The sequence below is a fragment of the Schistocerca piceifrons genome, chromosome 5 (genome assembly GCF_021461385.2).
Source record: "Schistocerca piceifrons isolate TAMUIC-IGC-003096 chromosome 5, iqSchPice1.1, whole genome shotgun sequence".
Classification (NCBI taxonomy): domain Eukaryota; kingdom Metazoa; phylum Arthropoda; class Insecta; order Orthoptera; family Acrididae; genus Schistocerca; species Schistocerca piceifrons.
In genome coordinates this window covers 315,291,756-315,307,515 of record NC_060142.1, presented here as the reverse complement: position 1 = coordinate 315,307,515, position 15,760 = coordinate 315,291,756, and the positions used below count along the sequence as shown (strand labels likewise).

Sequence of the window (15,760 nt, the reverse complement as noted above, 5' to 3'; positions counted from 1 at the left end):
TAATTGTAATTCTTTATGAAAATACATCCTTGTATGTACAAATGTCTTCAATGTATCAGACAAAAATGGTTTCATCTCTGTGTCATCATCAAAACTAAACATTTAGAAATAATGCAAAATTACTATTAAATATGAACTGTACTAAAATATTAATAAGTGCAATCTAATACCCAGTATCTTACTATGCTTTACGCCTTCTCATGCGTCACACCCTAAAACTGGGATATATATGTTCATAAAAGGTACATGAGCAGGCTACATTTAAATGTGTGAGAAATCAAATGTAAAAAATTATTTATGTTTAAAAATTTATAAGATAAACATTATTTTCCACGTTACAAAAATATAAACAACAATAATTTAATGTATCAGAATGGGGATAAATAATCCGATAAAATGAAATGAACATAGTATTTAATTACAGTAACTAAGAAAAACATAAAATAAAAAAGAACACAGAAACCAGGTATAAGTAAAAACATTACAGTTAAAGGTACAGAATCTTACCAGAAAAGGACCATAAAATGAGAAAGGTAAAGTTAAATGGCAACAAGTTTGGTACGGCCGGCAGCACTGGTCAATATTTTGTAAGTATTTATATTTAATAGTAATTTTATACTATCATCTTATGTATGTTTTAGTTGTGGTAATGACATATTAGAATGTGAAACCATTTAACTGCAGTAAATCTGCCAAACGCAGTAAAGATATTTGAGAATGAAAGTGAGTATTTCAGTGGATCACATGCTCCTGCTTGCCAATGTAAAATTTCATTAAACATTGTGAAAATTTTGCTTTACATTAAAATTTACATATAAATCTTTTTTTCCTACAGCTATGATTTTTATGTAGAAAATATAATGTTGATGTCCTTAAGTAGGAATATTTTAAATTATTTATTCCACTTAATTAACTTTCATGACTAGTAATACTAGACAATGTAGTTGAAACATTAAGCAATATGAATAACCTATATTTCTGCTTTCAGGGATGGAAGATTTCAAATTGGTGATGAACTTGTAAAAGTCAATGGTCGTAGGCTCCGTGGTCTCACACTGGTAGAAGCTCGTGCCACATTAAAGAATACGCCAAAAGATGTAGATATAGTTGTAGCACGTAAAGTTTCTCCTGGATCTGAATGTGTATCTAGTCCTGCAGAACCACCCACAGCTGAGGTGCCCAAATCAGAATCAAGAGTTCCTCTCTCCTCAGCACAGCAGTTAACTGGAATGAAAAAGTTCTCACAGCATTTCGATGCTAATCCACGCCCAAGAAGACCTACCGCAGGAGCTCCACAAGGTTCTACTGACAGTAGGAGGACTATAGGGGGTTCTGCTGTTAGTGGTGGCAACAGCAGTAGTGGTGGTGGTGGTACATTGCCACGAAGACCAAAATCACTTTCCATGCAACTCTTCACTGTCACATTTCAGAAAGGTCCTGGGAAGAAATCTCTGGGATTCAGTGTGGTTGGTGGACAGGATTCTCCGAAAGGTAGCATGGGAATATTTGTGAAGACTGTGTTCTTGACTGGACAAGCTGCAGAAGAGGGCACTCTAAGAGAAGGTTAGAATTACCATTTATTACTTCTTGGCCTAAGATTGAGAAATGAATAATAAAACATCACTTAGATAAAACTGCTTCATAGTTTGTCTACTGCTGCTTATAATTCATCTTGTTCCATATACAGTGTTCCACTGAAGCACTAAAATTGATCAGTACACCATTATCAGCTGCCATCAAACTCCTAAATAGCAAGTTACTTTCTGTGTCTTACCACAGATATATAAAATTATTGGAAATTTCCCTGGTTTCTAGATTGTGTTGCCCTGTAAAACGTCAGAGCAATGTTTTGACCACTACTATAAGTGAGCATTCGTCAGGGTATGTAATACTGCTGGACAGTCCAACTTAATTCTTATACAGGATGAGTCAGGAGGAAAGATATATGTTTTGAGGGGTGATAATATTGTGATTCTGAACAAAAACTCATAGGCACATATGTCCTGCTCTTAAAAGTTTCCAAGAAAACTAACAAAAATAACAGGGAACAGGACAAATGCAGGTGATAGTAAATGAAACATTGTGATCTAATGTTTTGTTAGCCGGCCACTGTGGCCGAGCGGTTCTAGGCGTTACAGTCTGGAACCACGTGACCACTACGGTCGCAGGTTCTAATCCTGCCTCGGGCATGGATGTGTGTGATGTCCTTAGGTTAGTTAGGTTTAAGTAGTTCTAAGTTCTAGGGGACTGATGACCTCAGAAGTTAAGTCCCATAGTGCTCAGAGCCATAATGTTTTGTTTGATAGTGAAAATTTCTTGAAAAACTGGAAAATATAGGATGGAATGACAGTGTAATGAAAAGGATAGTTAGCATAGTTTCTACTCACCATATAGGTAAGAAGCTTAGCTGCAGATAGGAACACCAAAAAGACTGTCAAATGAAACGCGCTCTCTCTCTCTCTCTCTCTCTCTCTCTCTCTCTCTCTCTCTGTCTGTACGTTCTTCACTATAACCCCTGTAATCCATTAAAATGAGCATAAACAGGAATCATCATATAATGCATAATGCTGCTCGTGTGGTGTCTGGTGGTAGTTATGATGCGTCAGTGCATTATGTGCCTTTTGCCAAAGGGCTTATGGCTGTGCATGTTGGGGTAGCATTGTGAATGCAGTCCAACCATATGTTGTTTTCTGCTGGCAGTAGACAAAATGATAGAATCTGACAATCATCACTGAGGTTTACATTGGCAGGTCACTTGAGTATTTTAAGTGGTTCTTCTCTCTTCCTTTTGAAGGCAAATGACTGTCTACCTAGAACATGAATTCATTCACAATGTTTCTGTTCATCACATTTATTCATCATGTTGTTAGCACTGTACGTGACACGTGTTCTTTTAGCAATGTTCTGAACAGAGACCATGTCTGTCCAGTGGCAATTAATCCACACATGCAACTCCCAATGTGTGCACTGTGTCAGCAGCATAATTGGTGGACCCAACAAACCTCTACTTTTGTTGTTGTTGTTCTGATAGACTGGTTTAATGCCTACCAGATGGAGTATTTTCTCCACTTGGTCAATGACTACATATGTGTTACAAGAACATTGGATGGTTGTTTTTACCGATTGTCCTATGTTGTATCCACACAACTTCCGCTTGACTGACTGACTGACGGATTGATGTGGACCATGCACTCAAGTGTATCTTCTAGTGACCTGTACACTTCTGTGTTAAGAATTAGCAGCACTCTCTTCTTTTCTACTTCTCGCGGAAATACTATGTTTCATTGCTGCATATTCAGATACTGGTGAATCTGAGAGTTGGGTTTCCAAAAAGGCCAAATAATGAATGCATCATCAACACAGAACATTTTGGTTTTATCCGTACAAAATGAAGTGCCACTTTGCCAGACGTTTCCATGAAGAGGTGTAATGTGAATAGTGAAGATGGGAATCTCACCCCTGTGTCATCAGTCTGAGTATAATAACTAGTCTATCCTAGCAAAATTAGAAACCGGCCAGGGTCCATCAAAGATGCGCTAGACACAGGGCCAATTCAAGGTACTAATGACACTTTGGTTGTTAAGTTGATAGAGGCACTAGATGTGCCGAAGTGAAAGATATCTACATGGAGGAATTTGAGGTCAGTTGCAGCCGTATATTAGCTGATTTTGAGGGCAATGGATTCCCTATTAAAACATGACTAATAGAACATGAGTCACATACAGCTCACACAGAATTATAAGCACATTATGACAGAACACCAGATTGTGTTGCTCCAGTAGTATGAAAGATTATCACAATGCACAGAAGTCCTGATTAATCAAAATCTGGCCTATGTTCAGTGTTATTTTCTTCTGATTGTTTTCACTGTTTTCAAATCGGAGACTATTTCTGTGAATACATTTGATATGCTGGCAGTTTTGAGCAATTTCCTTGAAGTACCAGTGCTCCAACTACCTGCCCTCATTAAAAGCAAGAGAGATTGCACATTTTGTCTCATTTGTGTGTGCTCAATTTCACACATTACTGCTTAGCAAATTGCAGAATTTGCAATAATTTTCTCCTTGCAGAGAAAAATGATAAAGATGTGGAAATGAATGACACCTTTTCCAAAGATCATTTATTTATTAATATAAATGTTTCCTTTCTGTTCATAATTACCTGCAACTTGCCTTGTAATATAACTTTTTCATATATTTAATATGGTAAAGAACATACCATAATTATTTTAAAAATAGTGTTGTTACTTAATCGAATACATCCTAGAAAATGGAATGAGGCAACTTATGCACGATTCTGTACTATGACAGAAATGGAAACTTTATTGTTTAGACATTGTGATTAAAAATATTATCTTTAAAAAGGAACACCAGTGTGTTATATTTCACCGTAGCTCATCTGAACTTAAGGCATTCTTCAGTAGTGTGATGAGATACTTATCATTTTCATTTTTTGATTTTCAGGAGATGAAATTCTTGCTGTAAATGGAAACCCACTGCAGGGCTTGACACATGCAGAAGCTATTAACGTATTCAAAAACATCAAGTCTGGAGAGGTGGTATTGCATGTTGGTCGCAGGGATCCTCAACAACGCAGGTATGAGATATTTACTGCGTCCAACTACTTGTTTGTCTGGTCAGATCTTGTTTCATTTCTTTGTTTCATACCTTTGCAAAATATAGGTAAAATAAGCTTGCAACAAGAACAAAGACGAAATTTCTTTGCATCCCACAAAAAAATTGTTTTCTGTGATAAGAAGTACAAACAAATAAAAATAGTGACAAAAATGAAATTAGGTTCCCAGATAATAATTTTGGGCAGAATAATTACACATTAAAATCATTGTCCACAAAATTTAGTCATTAATGACACAGTAACAGCAAATATTACACTTGGTATGAACAGTAAATTAAATAGGCATTAAATTTACCACTCTGACTTATTTTTGTTGAAAAAAAAAGTCACAAAATAAATTATAAAAATAATTTCGTCACTAAGAAGTTGTAATTCTTCTGGCTATGATAATGCTTATAGCAGAGCAATATGATCTTGCACTTACAACATCCCACTAAAATTTTAAATTCATGAAAGATTAAAAAAATGTTTTTGACACTAACTGATCTTAAAAGTATATTACAAAAGTTAGAGCTCTTTGCAGTAAAACACTGCTTTTCTTAGATTCTGCCCATTGTTATAGGGGAAACAGTGATTTTGCTTTGTTGCATCGCATTTTTCTAATGGATTCATTATATGTGTAGGAATATGCGGATAACACTGTAATTACTGAAATGGCATACACACAACTCCAGATTCATTTTCACTGTATTAACAAATTCCATACAACTGCACTGATCTTGACATAGTAAACCATTAGAACAAAGCACTTACCTTCATTATTCCAAAAAACTGTCTAATTATCATTCTCTACAAAGACGGAATCGCTCTGTACTGCCTGCATACCTCTCTGCAGAACTTGGTTCAGAAAACTTCACACAAAGACAAATCGGTATGGTTTATGCCACATTAAGCTACATAGCACAACAACAATATATTTACTAAACTTCATTACTCAAACAATTTTCCATTTCATAACAGGTCTCTCACATGGTATAATGTTCTGAATTGAAATAAATTGTTTGTCATTAAAACAATTGAAGTTGTGCCAAGTTTTCATCTGGAATTAAATCAAATAGTGTCCTTCAAACGGTGACTGTTCTAATTTTCTAATTATGAGTACTTACTAATTAATCTACAGAGTTTATCACTAACATATTTCTGATGATTTTGTGTGCTGAGGATTCCGTTGTATGTAAAACCTCTGATGCAAATAAAGAATTATTTCTGACCCCAGGAATTATTGACAACAGGACATCTCTTGAATGTTCTAAGGAAAGTAAACCTACATTATAAAAAAAAATGAATTTGTGGAAGAAAATTGTCCACACAATTCCAAAGTAAAGATAAAGTTCATAACCAAGTGAAAATATAAATAGACAGATTGACAGTCACTCAGAATGTGCAAGAAAAATTTGTGAGTTTAGGGTCAAAAGAGTCATTAGTCCTGGTATCAGTGATATTGAGATGCGGTATCCCAGTCTGCCATGTTACATGCTAACTAAAGAGGATTACTCTCAAGCTACCTTTGTAATACATTAGTGATACGTGGCATCTTCTGTGATAGAGGAATACAGAGTACTGACATCTGTTTATAAATACAGAAATAAGAAAATCACATCTGTAATTAGTGTCAATTTTCTTTATAAAGTCAGTCCTATATGACCTGACAAAAAATCTGTGGCAGAGCTGAGCAGCAAAAACCATTTTCTTGATGTATAATAGGATCTTACCTTTGATTGCCTGGAAAATAAAATTCTGTTTGTAAAAGTAAAATATTATAGTATTACTGGCTCCCTTCCTGAATGGATGGAACCTTATTTTCATACCAGAAATCATAAGACTTCATTGAAAATCATCATGAGGATAAGACCAATCTCAAAATTGGCGTTTGAGGCATGTTCAACTATGAACTGTCTTTGAGGGTACAAGGAGCAATAGCAGAAATATTGCCAGCATGGATTCCTGGTTGTGCGGTGCAGATGGAGGAACTTGGCGAGGGAGGGGCAGGTGAGGGACAATATTCTGGATGTGCCCCAGCCCAGGGTGTGAACCAAGGTTATAGAAGCAGATCTTGAGGGGTGGGGGACATAAAAGTGTCACAGCAGCTCCACAGAAACAGTTCATCAGTGCACCTGACGTGGCAACATAGTCGCCATGATAGTGTACCTGTTGGACACTGACATCCAGCCACTCACCGAGGATTTAAAAAGGTCGTTCAATAAGTAACGTAACACATTCTTTTTTCTCAGCCTCTTGGAATATTCCTGTTTCAGCCTCTACAGCTTTATGAACTTCCAACAGGTGGTGGCACTACATGTAGCCTTCACGATGACATCTGTAATGGAGGTGCATTCCAAGCAGAGAGCTGTCATTTAATTTCTTTTTGGCAGAAAAACAGAGCATTGTGGATATTCATAAGTGCTTGCAGAATGTCTGCAGAGTCATGGCAGTGAACAAAAGCATGTTGAGTCATTGGGCGAGACGTCTGTCATCAGTGCGACAAGGTCACGCAAATCTCTCCTATTTCCCGCAAGCTGGCTGGCTGCACTCAGTAGTGACTCGTGCAGTGTTGAGGCATGCAGACAGTCTAATTTGAGGTGACTGATGGATCACAAACAGAGACATTGCTGAAATGGATGTGTCTGTTGGTGGTGCTGACACACTCATCCACCACTTGGCATACTCAAAGGTGTTTGCTTGCTGGGTTCCTTGTCACCTACCAAAGGACCATGAACAGCAACGAAGGACCATACATGCAGAATAGCTTGTGTGTTACAAAGCCTACCATGAAACTTTTTTGTCAAACATTGGCACAGGTGATGAAATATGGGTTCATCACTTCAAACTGGAATCAAAACAGCAGTCCATTTCCTCCTAAGAAAAAGTTCAAAGCCACACCCTCTGATGGTAAAGTAGTGGCATGGTCTTCCAGGACTCTGAAAGGGTTATTATGTTTGATTTCCTGCCTCATGGAGCAATGTTCAACTCTGAAGTATAATGTGCTACCCTCAGGAAGTTGAAGAAACAACTTCCATCATGTTTATCATCATGAAAAAGTGAACGAACTTCTTCTTCTCCATGACAATGCAAGGCCTTATACAAGTCTGCACACCTGAGGGGAGGTCACAGAGCTTCATTTAACTACACTTTCTCATTCACCATAGAGCCCAGATCTCCCACCTTCTGACTGCCATCGGTTTGGCTCAGTGAAGGATGTGCTCCATGGGAAGCAGTACATGGATGGTGGAGAGATTATTGATGCAGCAAGACGCTGGCCAATAGAGTAGTACCATGTGGGCATACAGGTCCTCCCAAAGGAGGCATGAGGTCATCACACTGAATGGAGATTATGTCGGTAAACAGGACTTTGTAGCCAAAAGTGTGGGGAATAGTGTGGTGTACTGTACTCCTGATAAAGGCAACCTGTTTTCAAAAAAAAAATTATTGCCGTACTTATTCAATGTGCCTCATATTTTGACATGAATTTTTCTCAGAGAAGCTGAAGAACAATATTGTGATGATATTTGTAGTGACATTGTAGGGGACTTGTCTCACTATATGCGTTTCAAACTACATGTGGTAAAAGTTCATTCTCTACATCACTTCTATTGGATGAAGTGGTTCACAGCGTAAGAGACTGATTTTGCCTTGAAGAGAGCTGGGTGTTGATTTCTAAACCATTCATCTAGGTTTAGTTTTTCTGTGATTTCCCTAATTCACTTCGAGAAAATATCGGAATCGGTCCTTTAAAAAATTTAGAGCTGATTCCCTTCCACAGTTCATTTAGTGTGGAATATCTAAAGACATTAGTGTAGTAGAGATAGTAAACCACTCATCTTCCTTGTATAGCATACAACTTCATCTTTTGGTAGTGTAAACAAAAATAAGAAACTCTGTTGCCGAATGTTAACCAGCAACTCGCAGACATGGATTTACTGCTAAACTCCACCTATGAAAAAGAGAAAGTGATTTTTAAACACCACATGATAGTACACTGAATCCATTACTGGTGTGACACCATTCTACTGTAGCTAACATTGGTGGCAGACAAAGGGAATTCCCATAAAAGTGGCTGTATGCATATACCTTCATTATGGAAATGTCTGGCAAGGAGTGGATGAAGATAGTATTGTTATTCTTAGGTCTTACTCTACCTGAATATCATAAAAACTGTAATGGCTCATTCAGATACTCATGTCAGACACACCCCCCCCCCCCCCCCCCCCCACTTCTTTGTGGGAATTGATTTTGTTTTTCACATGGAGCAAACATTCTGTTGTTATAATCTGTGTAGCTGTGTGTTCTTGTAGCTCGTAGATGAGAAATATGTAAGAGTCACAGCACAGATCAAAAAATCTCTCATTGCACAGGTTTATGACCTAGCCCCTATTCGTACAGTATGTATAAAATGCCTATCCTTTGGCAATTATAAATGTACTAGTACTTGGATAAATATGGCATAGGAAGAACTTGGAGGAACAGTTACTACTTAAAATGACTGTGAAAGCAGCAACTAATTTATTTCCCTTTCAAAGTTGCAATCTTCCTGCTAAATTTAGTATCAAAATTAGTGATGGTTAATTGTGAATCCATTCTATAATAGACCATTGACACATTCTTATTTCCTATTAATGTACACCTTGGCCTGTTCCACATCCATTAATATTGTCCTTTGATAGGTTCTACACAACAAAGTGTGTAAGGGTATTTACATGAGTGTAGATTCTTCCTTGGCAGTACCTTAAATCTCGCAATTTCTTGCTAAAAATTGTTCAGACAGTTTATTAACTACACTGAAAAACAATAAGAAACAACAAACACAACACCATGGGTTCTAAGTTACTTAGGGGACATACTTGTTATGATTTTAATCACCACTGAGCTATGACCACTTCTTCGTAATGTCCCTCATACAATTATCAGTTAACTGTTTATCATTTAATCAACAAAGCAAACAATTCTAATAACTTATGTCAGACAGTAATACAATCATTAAGTGCTAGCTCTGGAAGAAGTTCATTACTAGTGTCCCTCATCATATTACTTTCACATAACACTAATTGCATGTTCAGAGTTCAAACTGCGCAAAGTTCACAGAAATATTTGATTGTCACAGTTCATGAGCTTATGACTATCAGCATAATAATTCACTCTAATAAACATTCACTGCCAGAGTGAATGGCTAAATCTAGGTGTTAACTGGTTGAATTATATTTGCCAACTTTCAAGAGATGTAAACTGTATGCATACTGGACACGACTATTTATTTATTTCTTTATTTATTGTTCCGTGGGACCAAATTAAGGAGAAGTCTCCATGGTCATGGAACGAGTCAATACATGAAATTATAACACGATATTAGAAACAGATAAAATGAAATATAAAAATACATATTCAGGTGACAAGTCGTAAGTTTAAATAAAGAAAATCAACAATGTAACACTGGAATTTGCTTAATTTTTTAGCTCTTCCAGGAGCTCCTCGACAGAATAGAAGGAGTGAGCCATGAGGAAACTCTTCAGTTTAGACTTAAGAGTTTGGGCTACTGCTAAGATTTTTGAGTTCTTGTGGTAGCTTATTGAAAATGGACGCAGCAGAATACTGCACTCCTTTCTGCACAAGAGTCAAGGAAGTGCATTCCACATGCAGACTGCATTTCTGCCTAGTATTAACTGAGTGAAAGCTGCTAACTCTTGGGAATAGGCTAATATTGCTAACAACAAATGACATTAAAGAAAATATATACTGTGAGGGCAATGTCAGAATTCCCAGACTATTGAATACGGGTCGACAAGAGGTTCTTGAACTTACACCTCATATAGCTCGAACAGCCCGTTTTTGAGCCAAAAATACCCGTTTTGAATAAGAAGAATTACCCCAAAAAATAATACCATACGACATAAGCGTATGAAAATATGCGAAGTAGACTACTTTTCGTGTTGAAGTGTCACTTATTTCAGGTATTGTTCTAATGGTAAATAAAGCAGCATTTAGTTCTGAACAAGATCCTGGACATGGGCTTTCCACAACAGCTTACTATCTATCTGAATGCCTAGGAACTTGAGCTGTTCTGTCACGCTTATAATATGCCAATTCTGTCTGATCAAAATATCGGTTCTTGTTGAATTGTGAGTTAGAAACTGTAAAAACTGAGTCTTACTGTGATTAAGCATCAAATTATTTTCCACAAGCCACGAACTTATTTCATGAACTACATTATTTGATACTGTTTCAATATTACGCACCAGATCCTTCACTATCAAGCTGGGTCATCAGCAAACAGAAATACTTTTGAACACCTGTAATACTAGAAGGCATATCATTTATATAAATAAGAAACAGCAGTGGCCCAAGCACCGACCCTTGGGGAACTCCCCACTTAACAGTGCCCCATTGGGACTGAACATCACTACCACTCTCGATATTGCGGAGAATTACCTTCTGCTTTCTGTTCTTAAAGTAAGAGGCGAACCAATTGTAAGCTACTCCCCTTACTCCATAATGGTCCAACTTCTGCAGTAATATTTTGTGGTCAACACAGTCAAAAGCCTTCATTAAATCAAAGAAAACACCTAGCGTTCGCAACCTTTTATTTAATCCATCCAAAACCTCACAGAGAGAAGAGAATATAGCATTTTCAGTTGTTAAACCATTTCTAAAACCAAACTGAACATTTGACAGCAAATTATGTGAATTTAAATGCTCCAGTAACCTTGTATATACAACCTTCTCAATAACTTTAGCAAACACTGATGGCATAGATATAGGTCTAAAATTGTCAACATTATCCCCGTCTCCCTTTTTATACAGTGGCTTCACTACCGAGTACTTTAATCGGTCAGGAAACCGACCACTCCTAAAGGAAAAGTTACATATATGGCTAAGTACTGGGCTAACATACATAGAACAATACTTCAGTATTCTGCTAGATACCCCGTCATATCCATGAGAGTTCTTGGTCTTTAGTGATTTAATTATTAACTCAGTCTCCCTCTTGTCAGTATCATGGAGGAGCATTTCAGGTAACAGTCTCGGAACACTTTCTTCTAAGAGCGCTATATGATTCCCTTGGGATAGGTTTCTATTTAGTTCACCTGCTATATTCAGAAAGTGATTATTAAATACTGTACATATACGTGACTTATCAGTAACACGGACTTTCCCACTATGCACCGATTCTATATCCTTGACCTGTCACTGCAGACCAGCCACTTCCTTTACGACTGACCATATGGTTTTAATTTTATCCTGAGACTTAGCCATTCTATCTGCATACCACATACTTTTTGCCTTCCTAATAACATTTTGAAGCACCTTACAATACTGTTTGTAATGGTCTGCTGCATTTAGATTTTGACCGTTTCTAACGTTTTGATATAATTGCCACATTGTTCTACAAGATATTCTTATCCCTCTAGTCAGCCACCCAGGCTGCCTGTTTGTGCTAGTACCCTGTTTTGAACGTTCTAACGGAAAGCAACTTTCAAAGAGCACGAGAAAAGTCTTGAGAAAAGCATTATATTTATCGTCTACTGTATCAGCGCTATAAACATCTTGCCACTCTTGTTCCTTGATAAGGTTTACAAAGGTCTCTACAGCAACTGGTTCAGCTTTCCTAAACAGCTGATGACTATATTTAACACGTGTTGCAGCACAAAAATCTTTTAGAGTTAAAATTGGTGCATCATGATCTGAAAGGCCATTCACCTTTTTACTAACAGAATGCCCTTCTAGTAATGAGGAATGAACAAAAATGTTGTCTGTGGTTATTCTACTGTTCCCTTGCACTCTGGTTGGAAAGAATACGGTTTGCATAAGATTATATGAATTAAGGAGGTCTACCAGCATCCTCTTCCTTGCACAATCACTTATACAATTAATATTGAAGTCCCCACATATAACTAACTTTTTGTATTTCCTATAAAGTGAACCAAGAACCTCCTCTAGCTTTAGCAAAAATGTTGTGAAATCGGAGTCTGGGGATCTATAAATAACAACAGTTAGAAGTTTAACTCCGTTAAATTTTACCACACCTGCTCAACATTCAAACACCTTTTCAGTGCAGTACTTTGAAACATCAATTGACTCAAATGGGATGCCATTTTTCACATATATGGCTACTCCCCCCAAACCGCAAAGAACTCTTCGAAAAGCTGCCAGCCAACCTGTATCCTGGTACAGGAAGCCTCTGAATTATCTCCTTATTTAAGAAGTGTTCAGATATACCAATAATTTCAGAGTCAACATCTATATGTGCTCGTGGTGTAGTACACAGTGTCTGGTATAATTATATTTTGTGAGTTCGATAATTACATTTTGGTTCATAATAGTGCACGGTGAATATTTATAGTGTTGTCAGTCTTTTCAATCCAACAATAATTTGTTTTAAATGTATTTTAGATGATTAGAAAAATAACAGGTGGTTATAATTAAAGAGCAGCTACTCACAGAAGTCCAGTGTGGGCTGTAATTACCATATGGCAGTGAAACTTTGTAGGTATTCTAGTGCATTAATATGGAATCAATTTACGCTGAAAAAAAAAATTAGTTCCAATTTTTGGTCACACATGCTATTCCAGCTCTGTGATTGTTTCCACATCTCATGCATTGGGAAAAGCACTGAAGACATCAACAGCATGCTGCATCCATAAAACGAAATGACCAACAGTTGCTCCTAGCAATTCCAGTGGAATCTGAGCACCTGTACACTGACGTTTATACCGGTTAGAGACCAAATATGTCCATGGTAAATGTGTTGTTTCAGATATCCCCAGAGCCAAAAGTCACATGGTTTCAAATCAGGTGATCTTGCTGGCTCTGGCTATGCATTTGGGAAACCTCTGGAAATAACAGGTTTGTGGAAGGTTGTGTTGAGCAGATTTTTTACCGGGCACACGACATGAGGTGTTGTCCCATATTCCATGAAAACAGTGGTTTCCCCATAGTTGCACTCTTCCAAAGTATGAATCAGGTGCTGCACAAGGACGTTTCAATAACATGCAGACTTCACGTTACACCTGACTTCAAAGACAAACAGACAGGGAATAAAGGTGCTTGTGAATCCACACCAGTCACATTCAATGAGTGTAGTGGCTCTTCATGCACAGCACAGTCCAACAGTACCCAAAGTTGGCAGTTTTGTATATTCGCTGCACCCCGCAGTGTAAAATGTGTCTCATCATTCCATAGATTAATGCCCAGCCACATATAAGCAACTTTGATCCATGCCAGCAACCAAAGAGCACATTCAGAACATTGATGTGGATCGTAAGGTTTCAGTTGCTGCATCATATGAATCTTGTAAGGGTACCAGTGTACCATAAGACAGACCACAGAACATTCATTACTGTTCACTATGGAATGAACAAGTCTCGTGACACTGCACGAACACTAGCACCACCAAGGGCACATGCTGCATGCAACAGCAACTGCAATGTCATCAATAATTTCTGCCAGGATAGGATGCCTTTCTCTTCCAGGTGCCACACTAAGCCCACCTGCATTTCTGAATTTTATTACAATCTTCTTTAAACCATTTAATGGGATCGGGCCTCTCCTCAGATCTTTCAGTCCGTAATACTCTCACACGTATGGTAATTACTGCTGTTAACATAAGAGTTTCTCTATCAGCACATAGTCTTCCTTTTCAATAGCCATATTGTTCATTCATGTCATGGTTTGTCAAATGACAATGTGGATGTCATAGTATCATACAAACAGTGTACAGCACCTGATTTGCACCTGGAGACCACAATCGGAACTAAGTTTTTTCCAGCATAAATTGGTTCCGTATTAGTGCATTAGCATAACTACCAAGTTTCATTGCCATATGATAACTATAGCTCACAATGGACCTCCCTGAGTAGCTGCACATCATTTACAACCACCCAAGATTAAAGCTGAAGGTGCTATTTGTATGATACACTGTATACCTACATGGTACATTCCCTACTTTCAAATAAAATTTGGGCCAAGTTCAATTACTGATTTATTTCAAATAAAGAATTTTTCTGTAAAACTAATTATATCATGCAAATTGACAATGATTAAATTAGTACATACATTTGGAAAAGAATATTATTCAAAGTAGTAGAATGGTAGCAGGTGGGTCAGAACCATTTTGCTATGTTTTAAGTGTACGATTAAATGTAAGGTGAGTGAATAATTATTTCATCTTGTGTTGCATTACCTTCTCAACAAGTTTTAAACATATCCAGTGTCTAAGTCTTTGGTCCTCTATTTTCATCTTACAAAGCATTTTATCTTGTAGTATTTAAAAGTTTATGCAGCTGAGTGATTTTCATCTTTTACAGAGCCAACAAATCAAAATCTTGTGATGATCTGGACAAATTCAATGGCTGACAAAAATATCTCAGTACTCCACAAAGACGATCTGATTAATCACACCATGAAACATAGTTACTAGCAAGTGTGATATCCTAAAGAGAAGCTTGACCTTTTGCATTCATGTGTGAAATATATAATGCAAATGCTGCCAAATATTTAACGAGTTAGACAAAATAACAGATAATTCTGTAGCTTTAAATGACTTTTTGTGTGTCCTTTAATTCTGTTAAGTTTTTGTAATTATGTAAAAAGTTTTTCTATTTGAAAATAGTAGACTGTTGTACATAGGTTTTAACATTTTAATGAAAATAAGGTGTATTATATATAGGCATTATACCAAATAAAACAAATGTAACATTTTAAATATTTAATTTTGTGGCAGAAGACAAAAAGATACCAATTAGAATTCTCTGTATATTGTAGCAGGAATGTACCAGAGTCACTGTCATGATAAATTGTTAATGGGCATAAAAGAAAAGCACACCATGTAATTACTATGTATTACAAACTGCGCAAGTGATAGTTTGAATTTTGTCTTTCAGTAAAAGTGAAAAATAATTTACTTCCAATAAAAAGTAAATGGAATAGTATGTGATGTTTTATTACTCCTCATTACATAACTCATATGATGTTTATTACTGGAATTGAGTTCTCATTGATCTTTCCTGAAGATGACAGGGGTGTTTACTTGTAGAACTAACAGATTTTTTCAAGTTTCTGTTTCGAAAATTCAGGGTTACAATAATTATTTTTCTTTTACCAGTGTCAATATGCTAAAGAAAAGCATAATTATGTT

The 15,760-nt window shown here is 36.9% G+C and overlaps 1 protein-coding gene across 1 annotated transcript in view; it reads left to right on the top strand.

Moving 5' to 3' along the window:
- The window catches only part of LOC124798966, a 232,317-nt gene extending 216,763 nt beyond the window's left edge, over positions 1 to 15,554 (top strand). Inside the window, exons 8-10 of the mRNA XM_047262501.1 lie at positions 989 to 1,563; positions 4,464 to 4,596; positions 14,931 to 15,554. Coding sequence (XP_047118457.1) covers positions 989 to 1,563; positions 4,464 to 4,596; positions 14,931 to 14,979 — 757 coding nt within the window. The 3' untranslated portion in view covers positions 14,980 to 15,554. The remainder of the gene's footprint in view (positions 1 to 988; positions 1,564 to 4,463; positions 4,597 to 14,930) is intronic.
- The last annotated feature ends 206 nt before the right edge of the window (positions 15,555 to 15,760 follow it).